This window comes from Maylandia zebra, linkage group LG22 (genome assembly GCF_041146795.1).
Source record: "Maylandia zebra isolate NMK-2024a linkage group LG22, Mzebra_GT3a, whole genome shotgun sequence".
NCBI classification, from domain to species: Eukaryota; Metazoa; Chordata; class Actinopteri; order Cichliformes; family Cichlidae; genus Maylandia; species Maylandia zebra.
The window spans coordinates 10,162,319-10,176,317 of record NC_135187.1 but is presented as its reverse complement, the minus strand read 5'-3'; the positions used below and the strand labels follow the sequence as shown (position 1 = coordinate 10,176,317).

The 13,999-nt window shown below is 42.1% G+C and overlaps 1 protein-coding gene and 1 long non-coding RNA gene across 4 annotated transcripts in view; both read left to right on the top strand.

Annotated features, from left to right (window-relative positions):
- Positions 1–396: 396 nt before the first annotated feature.
- LOC143414729 (uncharacterized) lies at positions 397–10,508 on the top strand. Its single transcript, XR_013095424.1, has 3 exons — positions 397–486; positions 6,891–6,939; positions 10,432–10,508. It is a non-coding gene; the product is annotated as an uncharacterized LOC143414729 (long non-coding RNA).
- A 387-nt stretch (positions 10,509–10,895) lies between these two features.
- hivep1 (HIVEP zinc finger 1) overlaps positions 10,896–13,999 on the top strand; it is a 65,651-nt gene continuing 62,547 nt past the window's right edge. The window contains exons 1-2 of one of the 3 annotated variants that reach the window (XM_004569189.5): positions 10,896–11,013; positions 13,145–13,282. In XM_004569189.5, coding sequence (XP_004569246.1) covers positions 13,243–13,282 — 40 coding nt within the window. In that variant the 5' untranslated portion in view covers positions 10,896–11,013; positions 13,145–13,242. Of the gene's footprint in view, positions 11,014–11,323; positions 11,376–11,648; positions 12,137–13,144; positions 13,283–13,999 lie in introns of those variants that run through there. The other 2 variants (XM_076879582.1, XM_012924137.4) reach the window with 2 other exon arrangements.

Genomic DNA, 13,999 nt, shown 5'->3' with positions numbered 1-13,999 from the left:
CTGCTGTGGGAGTCCCCAAAAGGAGCAGCTGAAAGCAGAAGAAGAGGAAGACCATGATAGTGATTCTCAAACTGTGTGTGCTGGTGTGCAGACAGAGGACAACCTCCAGAGTTTAAAAGTGAAGCCAACACTGAAGTGACAAAAACTGCAGTTCCTTTTCTGGCCTTTTGAAAAAAAAGATTGAATTTCCATAGTCTAATGTTAAAAGTGCAACATCATACCATTAAAAAGCATGTTTACAGCCTAATAAAAACACTTCCGCCTCTATGGAAAGTTTTCCCTTTCAAAACAACTCAGAGTTGCTAATCGACTTATGGGTGTGCCTTGCTGTTTGACAGGTCTCCTGACTCACTGGCAAGTGAGCTGATCGGCCTCATTCACTGGATTGCTGCTGGAGCCTTTTGGAGCGTGTTAACGGATTATCTCGCTGGTGTTACGGCTCACTATGGGGAGCAGACCATCCCGGGAGATTGTACTTTACTTTTGGTGAGAGAAGTTCTGGGATTTTTTTTTTTTTTTTTTTTAGTCTAAAACTTGCCAACTTATTAACAGATATGTGTGTGTCTGTGGGTTACACCAGTACAGTTTATGAATGGAGCTGGCAAATCTTAGCTGATATTTAAGAGCTCCACACTTTATTCCATATAAGGTAAAATCTACCTCCAAAAAAACAACATGCCGATGCTGAAGCTTCAAAATGCGAGTTCAAAACTGGTGGTTAATGTCACCATGGCTGTTTTTGAATACCCTCTCTTAAGGTTTTGAAGTCATATGATGGCTAATCACATGACCACTAACCATGTCATTGTTTAGACCCTCTGAAACCTTGTTTCTTCCACTGAAAAGAAAAATTCATCCACATCTCAACATTTTTAATTTATAAATTTTACATTTTAAAACAGTAATTCAAAGTTTCGAGTTACCTCTGCCAATCAGGAAGCTCTATGAAGATACATCATTTCCTTGTTTCCTGGAAGAAGTAGGCTGAAAGCCTCAACTGTCCAACAGTTTGATATGAAGACATTGATCCACACGTTTATGCTGTTATGATTTGTTAGAAGGTATTCAAAGCTGAGGAACCTGGCACCAAGTTGTTCATGTTTGCTATGCATTGGTAGCTCGCCAAGGATGATTCTTCTATAAGTGCCCCACTCTGCCTTCAAAGTAAAAGTTGCACATTTTGAAGAACACTGATTACTGCACTGAGACACAACTTTTAGTTTAGAGTTGAACATGCTCCGTTTGGCTGGTATTTGGCGAGTGTTTACAGAAAGGTCGACGTCTTCCATGCAAACTACAGGCAAACGCAGCAATCCGCTTGCAACCACCAGAAACTATTTTTCAATAACCACTTTTCCCCAGCAACTGGTTATTATGCATAACAATTAATCGTGTTCACATTTCAGCTTCCAATGAAATGTTCACTGCATAATCTACTGTAAGCTTTAAGCTCTCATTGTTTGTATTGTCACTGCTGCAGTCCAACATCGTCTCTTATTTAAATAAGCAGGAAGGCGATAAAATTACCAAGCCAAATCTCTCTGGACAGACACATTACAAACAATTTTTAAAATATGTCAGATGTGATCAAAACTTTGAGAAGCCCGACTCCATGGGGAGCGGGACCATTGTAACCTGGAACAGAAGCCTTCTTGCTGAACTGTCAGACGTGAATGGCGCTTTGAGACAGTGCTGAGAGCTGAGAGAGTACTCAGTGCTGTACCTTTCAATACAAAGAGACAGCTCTTATGTGGGGAAGTCTGTTATTGTATGGCTCAGGAAGCCAGGAGTGCCTCCTTGACCTTGAATTCATCTGGCTGAGCTGATTGCTTACACACAGTAATGAAAGCTGACACACACGGTTGCCATTCACCCGCTGACAACACGCGCATTGTACGGGTTGAGAGCTTACATCACTTTTTCTTTTCTTTTTTTTTGTTCTGTTGGCTGTGCTCTGGTTAAAAGCCATAAATAACAGGACTGTTCCTGCGCAGGTAGTAAAATGTGGTGAATGTTTAATTTGTTTATCAAACAACACCGCGGTGAGCCATCATAGCGGAAAGATGTTTCTCCTCCGGGTGACTGTTAAATATCTCTTAGGAAGGAGGATTTCCAGCCACCAGAGAGAGGCCGTCTTGTTAGTAGCGTGGAATGCCATGGATGTTAAGTCGTGCGGTCCTGTTAGTCCAAAAAAGTGTGTGTATGTGTGCATGTACACATGTGTGTGTCCAAAGTCTGGTTGGGTAGGGAAGGGGTGGAGTCCTGGTGTTGCCGTAGCAACAGCCTCAGTTATGTAATATCATATGATGTGTTGTAAACAAAGCTTCCAGCAATGTGCACACCCCACCTTTTAGTAGTGCTGGGGAGGATACAAACCAGTGAGTTACATTTAAAACCACCCTGCTGTGCCCAAGGATCCTGCATGGACACAAATTAGTCTGAGAACAGGTGACATTACAGCCTTAAAATTTGCCTTTTACAACCATGCATGGCACCTTTAATTGGAAAATCCTGAAATGTAGATGGAATCGTTTGCACTCGGCTTCCTGACTCTGTAATGGTGCTCAAGTGGAAAACCGGTCCGGGGTGATATGCGTGTGATGCACAGCTTGTCTCCACAGGACAGCCTGGGCGCCAAAACCATTGTACTGTAGTTGTATAGGGTGTTTATGTGGAAATGGGAAGTGTACTGAGAAATCAAGAGGGGGGGGGGGGGGGGGGGAATGAAAGGACAGCAACCTATAAATACTTCAGCGACATAAATCTTTATCCAAATGCCTCTCTGTGTGCCAAGAGAAATAGGACACTCAGGCATTCCCTTATGAATACACTCTTTCTTTGGAAGGTCGCATTCAGTAAATATCTATTTTTTAAACGAAGAGAAACAAAGAAAAACATCTCAAGAAACCCCATGAACATGGGTTACAGAAGGACACACACAGCAGTGCCTTCCCTTTACATAAGAGCCTATTGTTCAGGAGGACAGTTGTGGGCAGCTGTGCTTTTATTTATTTTTTTCTAGCCACTCCAGGATATTAATAGCCCTGCCGCCATTCACTAACACTGATACAGGAGCAATTGAAGCAGTCTTATTCTTTTAATATAAAGTGCAATCATCCTGCTAGCCTGTCAGAGGTTGATCTGACTTGGCAGAGTTTGGGAATGTCAGGGAACTCAAGCTACTTTGGGCTGCTCCCTCATTCACAAGGGGTCAGCACAGCAGTTGGCTCAGCATGTTTCATTTGGCAGGATTTTATGCTGCCAAATGAAACCCCACAGCGAATACGGGCAAAAATAAAAAAAAACAAAAAAAACCTGTATTCAATAATTACATTCAGAGAGATGGAAATGAGACAGAAAGGGAGCCTGCTTGAGTCTTAGATCCTTCCTGAGTTGATTTGCATTATCTTTAAGGTATGTAGGGTCAAGTTTTCAAACTCTGTTTCCTTCTGACCTTCGATTTGGATAAGAAAGGACTATCTAGCCGGTAGTACAGAAGGGCAAGGAACTGACATTCAGAGTGAGTTTCTTGTTTACACCATGATTCAAAGATTTCTACAGCCAAATAGGGTTGTTAAAAAAAATCAATACTCAGTAATTTTTAGTATTGATTAGTGTCTATCAGACACTCATTTACAGCATTATCGATACCAACACTGCTGGCTATACTTCCTCCAGCAGAAGCACAACTTCCCTGGCCACACTACTCTCTAGCAGCTGAAAGTAACATTCACAACACTAAACAACACTTTATGAGAAATTTTGTAAAGTTCCTCTTTCAGCATCACTGAAGTATTTGTTTTCATTAAGGTGAGGCTGGCTGGCACACATGTTACTGTTAGCCATTTAACTGTTAGCAGATCTCCAATAACCACATTAGCCACCTGTTAAGTTGTCAGTAAGGTGGCGGCTAGTGATGTAGGAGTAAAACAGCCGGTAACAGCCCTGCCTTTTGGTACCATTATTAAATTAGGAAAGCATGTTTCTGCTAATTAAACATTTTTTGACAACCCAAGAGTCAAAATGTCAGTTTGGTATTTAGACATGTCAATTTAAAAATTACAAATTATTTCCAAATTCCAAGTTGTGTATCTTAAGAATTAGACTAAAAGCCATTACACACTGTGTGTCGTCGAAAAGCAACACAAAATTCAGAAATTTCCAGATCAGATCTTTCTGTCTAATGTAAACATAAACCAAATGCAACTCAAAAAAAAAAAACCCCCCACTGTGATAGAAATGAAGTCAACATCAGACCACGATGAGCTCATCCTGATTTATTTAAACAGGAAAAGCAAGAAACTGAGAATCTGGGTCCAATTCACAGGAGAAGGCCATTACTCATAAGTAGGTGCAAATTTGGAGTTACTTAGTCAGGAAGTTAAAATATTGAGATAAGACTTAGTTAAACCCGGTTTGCTTTTTTAAACTGCGTATACAAGCTTCCATAATAGGTGTTATTTTACCATGATAACACAATTATTACCCTATTTGACTTGCAATGACAGTTACACAGCATTACCTGTTTATTTTCTTAAAATCGTAAAATATCTTAACATATTTGTCACATATATAAAGGTGAACAAAATACAGGATTGTGTTTATTATCTATAATAAACACAATCCTGTATTTTGTTCACCATATAAGGCAACATATGAAAACTGCTGTCATTGTTTGTGTTATTCTAGATTTTATAGAAGACTAGAACAATGCAGCCAATGTGTGGCATCACACATGGTATTGAGTATTTTCTTGGGTTATGCTATCAAGTTTGAAATGCTACTATAATGACAACCCTAGAGCCAAATATAATGTCACACAGCCCCCAGACGTCTTTTGGACATCTCTGTAGTTTAACTAACCCATGTGCGATGGATAATTGATGCAGTTTTCACCTAAAGGAAGCATGTTTAACATAAAAAGAATCGGTCCCAACACAGAACCCTGTGGATGCCCATGATTAACTTTTGTTTAAGAGATGATTCTCTGCTAAACAATTGTATATAAATTGGAATCTATCAGCTAAATAAAAAGAATAGGAAACAAACAAAGCTGCCCATGTCATCATTTGCACATGCCTCAGTTTCTATCTGTCTAGAAAAGCTCAAACACAGATCTTGGCATTTTCAAACAGGGTCAGCGGCGCTCACAAGCTTGCTTACAGTCCTGTAAAAACCCTTTTCCTCATGAGTGTAGGGCCTTTTTAAAGCGAATGAACCAAACAAGTCAATTCACACCTAATCAGATAGAACCTACGCTACAAGTAGATTTGCATGATGAATTTTAAGCTTTCGTGACAATACCTTGTAATTGTGAAACTGTGCCCCCTCAGAAAAACTGACTAAGAAACCCGGGGGGGGGGGACTTAGACAAACAGGCAATAAGAAGCAGTTTTTTACTATAGCCAGTGCAAACCTCTGTCGGCACGATCAACTGTCTTTACAAGCAGATTACATACACTTCAGTATACTTAATCCAGCAGTCACAATTCATTCAGGTTTTTATTTGTTTGATAGGTCTGCAACAGCGATTTCTGCCTTCACCCGTTGTAATACTATAAATCTAAACAACCTTCCAGGCTAATAACACATTTCTGCTGATCTTTAGAGACACACGTGGATCGGCTCTAGCTACAACCACAAAATTATTATTCTTTTTATTGGATCCCTGCTTGCATTGACTTTGGCTAACACGGATGCATCTGAGGGCTCAGTTCATAAACAGTTGTTCTACTCTTGGCGTTTGGTTAGCTCAAACCAAACAAGCTATCTTCTCGGGAAAAATGTGGTTATGTAAACACACACACACCATACCCTCCTCGCTATATTCATCTTGAGCTGAAAACCCCAAAACATTTCAGTTTTAATGAGAGTGTACAGACAGCAGTCTCATAGAGAAGAATGAGAATCCTTTGCAACAGCAGCCGCTGCCATTTTAGCTGTTAATTGACAAAAAGCCTTGTTGTATTCAAGAGAGAGGAACCGAATCACCTTCACGACAGCCCTCGTTCATTCACAGAAGATGAACCACACAGAATCACTGCAGCAATTTTCAGATCTGACTGTGAAAAGACAACAATTTGTTCCTCTCCTTGCAGAAAAAAAAGTTCCACTATTCAAATGTGCCATTTTAAGTTGTTACAGTTGAAACAGGTGAGTCATAAAGCTGAACTGAGCCAGGAGTCCTACTCTGCAGACTGCAGGAAGCCTGTGATATGGTGGTGGGCGGCTGTCACAAAATAACTTATTAATGGGTAGATTTGCCTCACTGCAGCAAAGTTTCTTCGAGTGGTGGTGTGTTTCTCAGAGACTTTTTGCAGCATATGCAGCTACTGACATATTGAACAATGAGTTGAAGATGCATTTTATCTCATTGTCATCTTCTTTTTTTTAATACACTGTTGCAATAGGATGGAAATTATACCAGGAGGCTTCTTAGACATAAACTTGCTTTCCTAATGCACTTCAAACAACTGGTTACCGGGCGAAATTATTCATTTTATTTATGCATTTATCTGAGAGCTATTTTGGTGCATGGGGTAAAAAAATAAAAATAGCATGACCTTTTGCATTCAGTGATGTATCATTGCTGGGCTGGACCAACTCACACTCACCGTGACTGTGGAGCCAGGAATACAGACATGGGATAAAAATAACAACACCAGTGCACCCAGGCAACTGCTGCAGAGCGTTCTGCTGCGGATCACGTTAAAACACCCACAGCCTAAATAAATAATAATAAAATATATCATTAGAGTCGTTTTAACGGTTTGTGTTGCTCCACAGACCTCTGTGTGTGCCTGAGTGGGCTGTGAGAACATGTAGCATTATTGTTTCATGCTTATTAAAGGAAACTGAGCAAGAAGTAAAATTTCCCTCCATGCTTGCAGGTTTCTCGTCACCTAAATGGCTCGCAAAGATGAAGCTGCAGTGGAAAATGTGAGTTAAAAGCTGTGTGTAAAAGAGAGTGTGGAATCACAAAGGTCATGTAAGACATAGCACATTTGACACTGTAGAGAGAGATTTATACATTTTGTATTATTTCTGTTAAACAAACACAAAGGCAGTAGTTTAACTTACCGTTCCTGTCAGGTTCGGTCTCATTAGGTCACATTAGCTGTTATTGTTCATTAACTGCATTTAGTGAGGAATTTAACTCAAAAATCAACAAAAAATATTTATGGTAAGAATATTTTTTTCATCTTCTTTTTAATAATGCAGTTTATTGCCAATGTATATGAATTTGTTTAAAAAAGGAGAGCTATTACTTAAATCTCTTGGTTGCCTTCATTAGCTGGTGGACTGATTTCTATGCGACGGACATGGGTTGAATTTTATGCAAGGAATGTGACGCCTAGTGAACAATTCCAAGTGAGGTCCAACGAGCTCATGTTGAGGACGAGAAAATAAAAAACAATATGTATTTGGGTAGTTCTTCCCCCGTGATAAGTTTAGCATGCTAGGGTTAAACAAAAGTTCAGCTTTAGAAGGAAATGGGTGGCCAAAAACACAGGATGTTGATGTGATGATGGGTTGTGCGCATTGACAACAGGCTGGCAGAACTGGAAGATACAAACAGCCTTTATACAACAGGTGGGTGAGCAGGCGCTATCTCCTGAGGAAGCTGAGATGTTTAAAAATATGCAACAAAATGCTGGAGATTTTCTGTCAGGCAGGTGTGGAAAAGTTTTGAAATATTTTAATTTGTTATAGTTTTTTAAATTTAAATGTACACTTCCAGTACCGTGCAAAAGTCTGATTTCTTTGTGTTATATTAGGCAGTAGCTTCATTTTACAGCATGACAGTGAGCCCAAACACAGTGCCAGTAGAGTAAAAGCATACCTGGATAGAAAAACATACAACGAAACACTATCAGTCGTGGATTGGCCAGCCCGCATCTCACCAGTACTGAAGCACTGTGGAGTCATTTTGACAGAAAACAGAACAAAAGGCAGACAAGATTCAGAGAAGAGCTTTGAATTAGCTTCAAGAAGCCTGGAGCACTTTTCCTGAAGACTACTTAAAGAAATGACAAGGAAGCTTAACTAAGAGGTTCAGGCTGTGTTGGAGAGTGAAGGAGGTCATACCAAATATGGACTTTCAAGCTCATTAGGATTATACAAACTCTGTTTTTGCCTTTTATAGTGCATTTCCATTGATGTTTGTACATTAAATTAAATAGCTAAACCTAGTTCTCATTTTCCTGGTGAAAATACAGTACTGTACATATACTGCTTAAGCCCTGTTCACATATACATCGATAATTTGGTAAACATTATTTGGTGACCAAAAATTATTCTTCCTAAAACTCCTTCGAGGGTGAAGATTATTAGAAACTTGATTTTGTGTGCACCTTTTTTGATTTATTATTATTTTGTTGTAGTGTGTGTCAGTATTATTTGTGGGCTTCTAATTGACCAACACTTCTATACAGTGTTGCTTTGGCATGTTCTTTACTGTGCTCAACATCATTTTTGAGTGTTTAATGTAATTAGCAATTAAACAAAAAAGGCAGAAAATCTGTTTAAAAAAACACATGTATGCATTATTTAAGCTATATGGTGTAATGGTTAACATATTCGGCTAACTTGCAAAAATTCCCAATTTAAGACTGAGAGATATAAACTCTCCTGGTTTACTCCTAATGCTTGTCTTAAAGCCTGGACAAATGGGAGGACTGTGTCAGGAGGGGCTTCCTGTGTAAAATCAGATATGTGAATCCATCAGCTATGGTGACCCCTTGCTAATAAAGTACATTTGCTTTGTTGAATTGAATTTTTAACTCCTGTAACAAAGGAATTTCCGACTTTGATATAGCTAAGCCATCCAGCCTAAATATTATCTACTCAATTAGTGGTGAAACGCCTTCACGAAATGTAAAGAAGTCCAGTGCTTTCCAAGCTTCTTATTAGAGAGAACTACATTCTACATCAGCGAGGGTTTAATGGAGGGAGTGTTTAGTTTTCAGGATCAAATCCAACCTTGTTTTTCTTTAAGCTAATGTTAGCTAATGCTAGCCCACCTGTTAGCTTTCCTGCTGACGAACTGCCGGCTAGCTCAAATTTCTAAATACAGTTTTGAGTGGATAATGTTGGGTAATTAATCCAAAAGAATTGCTTTATGAACTATAATCTGAAACTTTAGTGTCTGAACTGAATATATATCGTGTCTGTAGTACGCATGTTATCGAGACTTTCTAGAGGGAACGCATCAATCCAAAAAAGAAAAGCGGTGTCACAAATTGTGATACGTAGACATTACCGCATTAATTGGTTTGTTATGCTTGAAAACCCACAAGCAATCACATAAAAACAGCAAACAATCAATTAAACCCTGAATATTGAACAGATGAAAACCTCCCAGCAGAGATGAATTGTTTATCAAACTTTTCCCTGTCAGCTCAGGAGAACTGTGGTGCTTTTTAGGTTACTGTGGAGGAAATCATAAGTCACATATAACAAGGGCCAGTAAAACTCTTACTGGCCCCTTCGATGCTACAGCTACAGACTTAGAGTACATATCTGGAGAGACATGTTCATATTTCAAACAGACATATGAACACTAACTGAAGGAAGGACACACCTGAAACCACTGATTCAAATCACATTTAACATTTTACTCAAGTGCAGCAGCAGCATGCTTCCTGTTTTTACACAATGTTGTTTTAATTTTTGTACAGCAATGTCATTGTATTTGTGCTGCAGAAAAGGGGCCTTTAATGAAACCCTTTAATAGTTTTATAATAACAATATGAAATCAAAATCAGTCCTAAAAATAGATTTCTGCCCTGGAGTATTAGTATAGGACTATTTTCTTTATTATTTGTATTCGTCAGGAGATCAAGCACAAGAACTAACACTGAATACAAAATACAGATACATAAATATGTAAATATATAATATTTTTAGATGTTTTACATTATCGACACAAATAATTGAGACCCATCTGCAAAACAAATAAGAAAAATACTAAAAATAAAATAAAATATATATATATTTTTTTTAAATTTAAAATTTTAAGCATCTGTAACTGATAAAAAATTGTACAGAGCATGCAATAACAAATAAAGCTTGCAGAAAACGAGTCACTATATATTTAAATTATACGTAGGAAAAGATTTTTCCAGATTTTCTATCTTTTTGAGGCTTGTGGAAAATATTTAATCAATTTTTTTTATGGTTTAAATTACATAACAGGCTGAAACCCGATCTCCCACAGTTTCAAATCTGATTTAGGTTTCAGATGGAGATTCCCAGTCTAGGAATTAAACCCATATGAGGTAACAAAATCACTTGGTTTGTAACTGGGAACCCAAAGGCACCTGAATATCCACACTTTCACTGGTGTTTGTGGCTTTATATGTTAGTGGAGGAAGAAATCCCATAAAATAGGCCTTCTCGGTGAGTCATTTTGAACTGTATGCATTTCAGAGGCTGTTCGGCACCCGTGCAGACCACGGTTTATCCCTCTCCTTTGTTTACCGCCACGGACAGCGGTCCTGGTGCACGAAGTCCTCCCACCCCCCTGTTCACGTCCGTGCAGCTGGATCCGTGCACGGGGAAGCCCGGCCGGTAGTGGCGGAGGGGCACAACGTGACCTGACAACAAGGAACCTCCGGGAAAACCGTCAGTCCTGAGCTATGTGCAGAGGAGAGGCTGAGTGGGGGTCCGGCAGGGGGGTTGCAACAAGCGACGCGGAATGCGGCGCCTCACCTGCAGACGTGGAGGGAGCGAGCACAGGGAGGAAGAGGAGGAGGTGCGGCTCACTGAAGGGGCATCGACGAGGAGGCGTCGGGGCCTGCGCTAACGTGGCGGCCGTCGGGAGCCCCCCGCTGGCCTGGGAGGACACCCCTCGTGGCTGGGAGGCGGAGACGGGACCCCCGCTGACGTCAGTAGGCCTGTCTGTTTCCTGCAATAGAAAGTGAGAGAGAAGGTGAAGGGAGAAAAAACAGCGGATCCCCTTCTTACTCTAAAAGGTGTGCTGCGGCCCTGACACGAGCCAAACCCGCACCTGTGAGTATCACCGCGTCCCGCGCGCTCTCTTTGCTCCCCCGCGCGCGTTTGCGGCTGCTAAAGGTCGAGCTCGGCTGCTGCAGCCGGAGACAGTCCGACATGCTTTTATAGCTGTGTGTGTGTGTTGCCCGGTTTTAGCCCGTCGCTAACTTTGAGTGGGGGGAGAAGGAGGGGGAGGAGGAGCAGGAGGAAGGGGGGTCTGTTACTGAGAGAGGAGAGGTGTGAGTCTGTTTGTGCATTTATTTTATTATTTGTTTTTTGCGCAGTGTTGTTTTTGGACCCTGCAGCACAGAAAAAAAGAAAAAAAAACTTGTGCTTGCCGGGGTCGCCTCTCTGCGCAGTGCCCGCTGTTGCACTTGGAGGTAAGCCAAGCAGCTACACCTGCTGCTCCTCAGTGTGTTTGTGTGTCCGCTGTTGCCGTGACAAACGTGTGTATTTGTGTGTGTGGCTGAACTGGAATCTGACTGCATTTTGTTGGATAAAGGGAAGCGTCCCATTCGAGCGCTGTTGCAGCGACAAGCGAGGGGTTTTCCCTGGCTCCGCCCTCCCTCACAGGGCGTTCACGTGTTGCAACAGGCACAAAATACGCTATTCCCACGCATTGTTTTTGCTGACTTCATTGCGCACAGTTAAATGCCAGTAATGCCCTTTTTTCTTTTTAGCTCTGCTTCTAATGACTGCACTGCATGAACCCGGAGCACACATGCTCCTGCAGCCCGCTCTGCATCTAATGCTTAATATTTCTCAGTCTTGTGATTAACGCACTCAGAGCCAGTGGGGGCTGCTTTTGCATTTCGCCCCTCAGGTGTGAAATCATCACTCTTTGGTCACCTGAACGGGACGCAGCATTGTATGTTGTTCTCCCTCGCTCTCGTTCTCTCTCTCTCGTGTTAGTATCGGGGTGTTTCCTCGCATATCTGTGCGCGCACAAACACACAGGCAAGCAGTCAGGCTGGCTGGCAGACGGACTGACAGACAGACGAAACGTCTCTCTCCTCCTGCTCCCCTAGCTCGTCCGCGCCGTCGACCCCTGCGCTCAAACACCACCCGGCGAGGAGCCCCTCTTCATGCGTCTACTGAAGCCGAGCTTGCATGTGTTTTTGTGCGACCTGCTGCAGCGAGTGTGAGTACCGTGAGATGATGTCATTGCTCTAGCGCCACATGTACCAACTGTATGGAGACAAAATATCACCATCATCATCATCATCCAGTTGTAGTAAGTGTTATGTAACATTGGTGAGGAAGAGAGGAGGGGGGAAGAAACAAAAGACTTGATTCCTGAAGCACTGCTGCTCACTGCAACGTGCACGTCTCCTGCAGGGGTAAGGGGGGTGTTTTGGGGTGGAGATGATGCAAGGGCAAAGGAAGGCTAATGGTGCCATTAAATGAGAGGTTTTATTCATGATTTTTAGTGATTTCCTGTCTGCGCAGAGGGGGAGCGTTTGCTCTGCGGCTGCTTGTGCATGTCAGGTAGCACTGTGGGTTTGACATCTGGGTAACATTTAACTTGAACACCAACCTTTTTCTGTCAGCTGGAATTTGCATTGCAGCCATAATAAGCTTCTAATCTTCCATTTAGGGAAAGGTCATCGATTGATATCAGTGCGAAAACAATCGATGGAGGATGCAGACCTGCAAGACTGAACTTTGACAGAAAGATCTCTGACACTTCTTTGCCTGACGCTCAGAGGGGGGGGGGGGGGGGGGGGGTTGTATAGTTTGCATGATTTGAGATCCACGCTGACGTTCGTTAAAGTGATGAGCAGTAACTCTATCATTTCTGTGTCAGCCTCGAGATCAGAGCGGCAGATAGCAGCCGCTGCAGGGTTATGTTGATATCGACAGAATGTCTTCACACCTCCTCCCCTCTGACGGCAGAGAGCAGGCCGAGCCTCACCGCGCAGCGCTGCACGTAGTTTCAAGGCGGCCCTGAAATGGGGGAAAAACTCCGACCCGGGCACCTGTTTGAGGAGCACGCTCAATCAGCCGCTCTGTCCTGGACTCCCAGACAGCTGCCAAGTGGGAGCAGGAGAGGCTGCACAGTGCCTCATTGATCTGTGGAGCTCATGTTTGGCCTCTGCAGACTTGATGTATTCACAGTATATGTGTGTGTTTGTTTATTCCCCTCTAGATGTGCCAAGACTGCTCAGGAGTCGACTCACCTCAAGGTTAACAGCCACTCCCCCCCCCCCCACCCCTCAAGATGCACCTGTGAACTGAGGCGGAAAGATGCCGCGCACCAAGCAGAACAACCCCAAGAATTTAAAAGGTGAGTTAGCGACCGTCCTGCTTCGAGGTTTCCTGAGATACTTTCGGCTATAAGACGCGTTGGTTTGGATGGAATTTTTAAGGGGACGTGCTCTGTTGACTCGCCACCTGGTTGTATTTCTTCCTTCAAGATGTGTGATTCGATTGAAAATAGCGTCTTTATTTCCTGAAATGTCAGGCGTAGAAGAAGAAGAAGATGAAGAGAGGAGCAAGGCATGAGCTGAATAAGAGGAAGTACAGCCTTGCTGGTTGTTGCTGTGATAACATTATTTATGCTTATCTGAGAACTGAGTGTAGTGTTGGAATAGCTCTCCAGTGTTTGGGTTAAGTTGTGCTGTTTCTCCTTGAACTCCTCCAGGATTTTTTTTTTTTTTTTCATGAGATGGTGAAGTAGTTTTGGTTCCTCCATTTGCTGTTATCGTCTTCATGCTGCGTACAGACGTCAGTGCGCTTTGTTGCTGTTTTTCGGGCTAATGCGGTCGCCTTGTGAGAGTATAATTTACAGTCTTTGTGCTCATTTGCAGCCTAAAATTTGAGATTTTCTGCAAAGTTGGCCTGCTGACAGCTCGTGTACCGGAAAAGTAACCCTGATGCTGGTTTTGTGCTCTGTGTTTCTAGACAAACAAAATAACCTGTGTAATTTACCAGTGCACAAGTGGTACATATACCTGCACTCACAGCGTGCACAGGTCAGCAGTTTGCCTTTACACCGATCTCC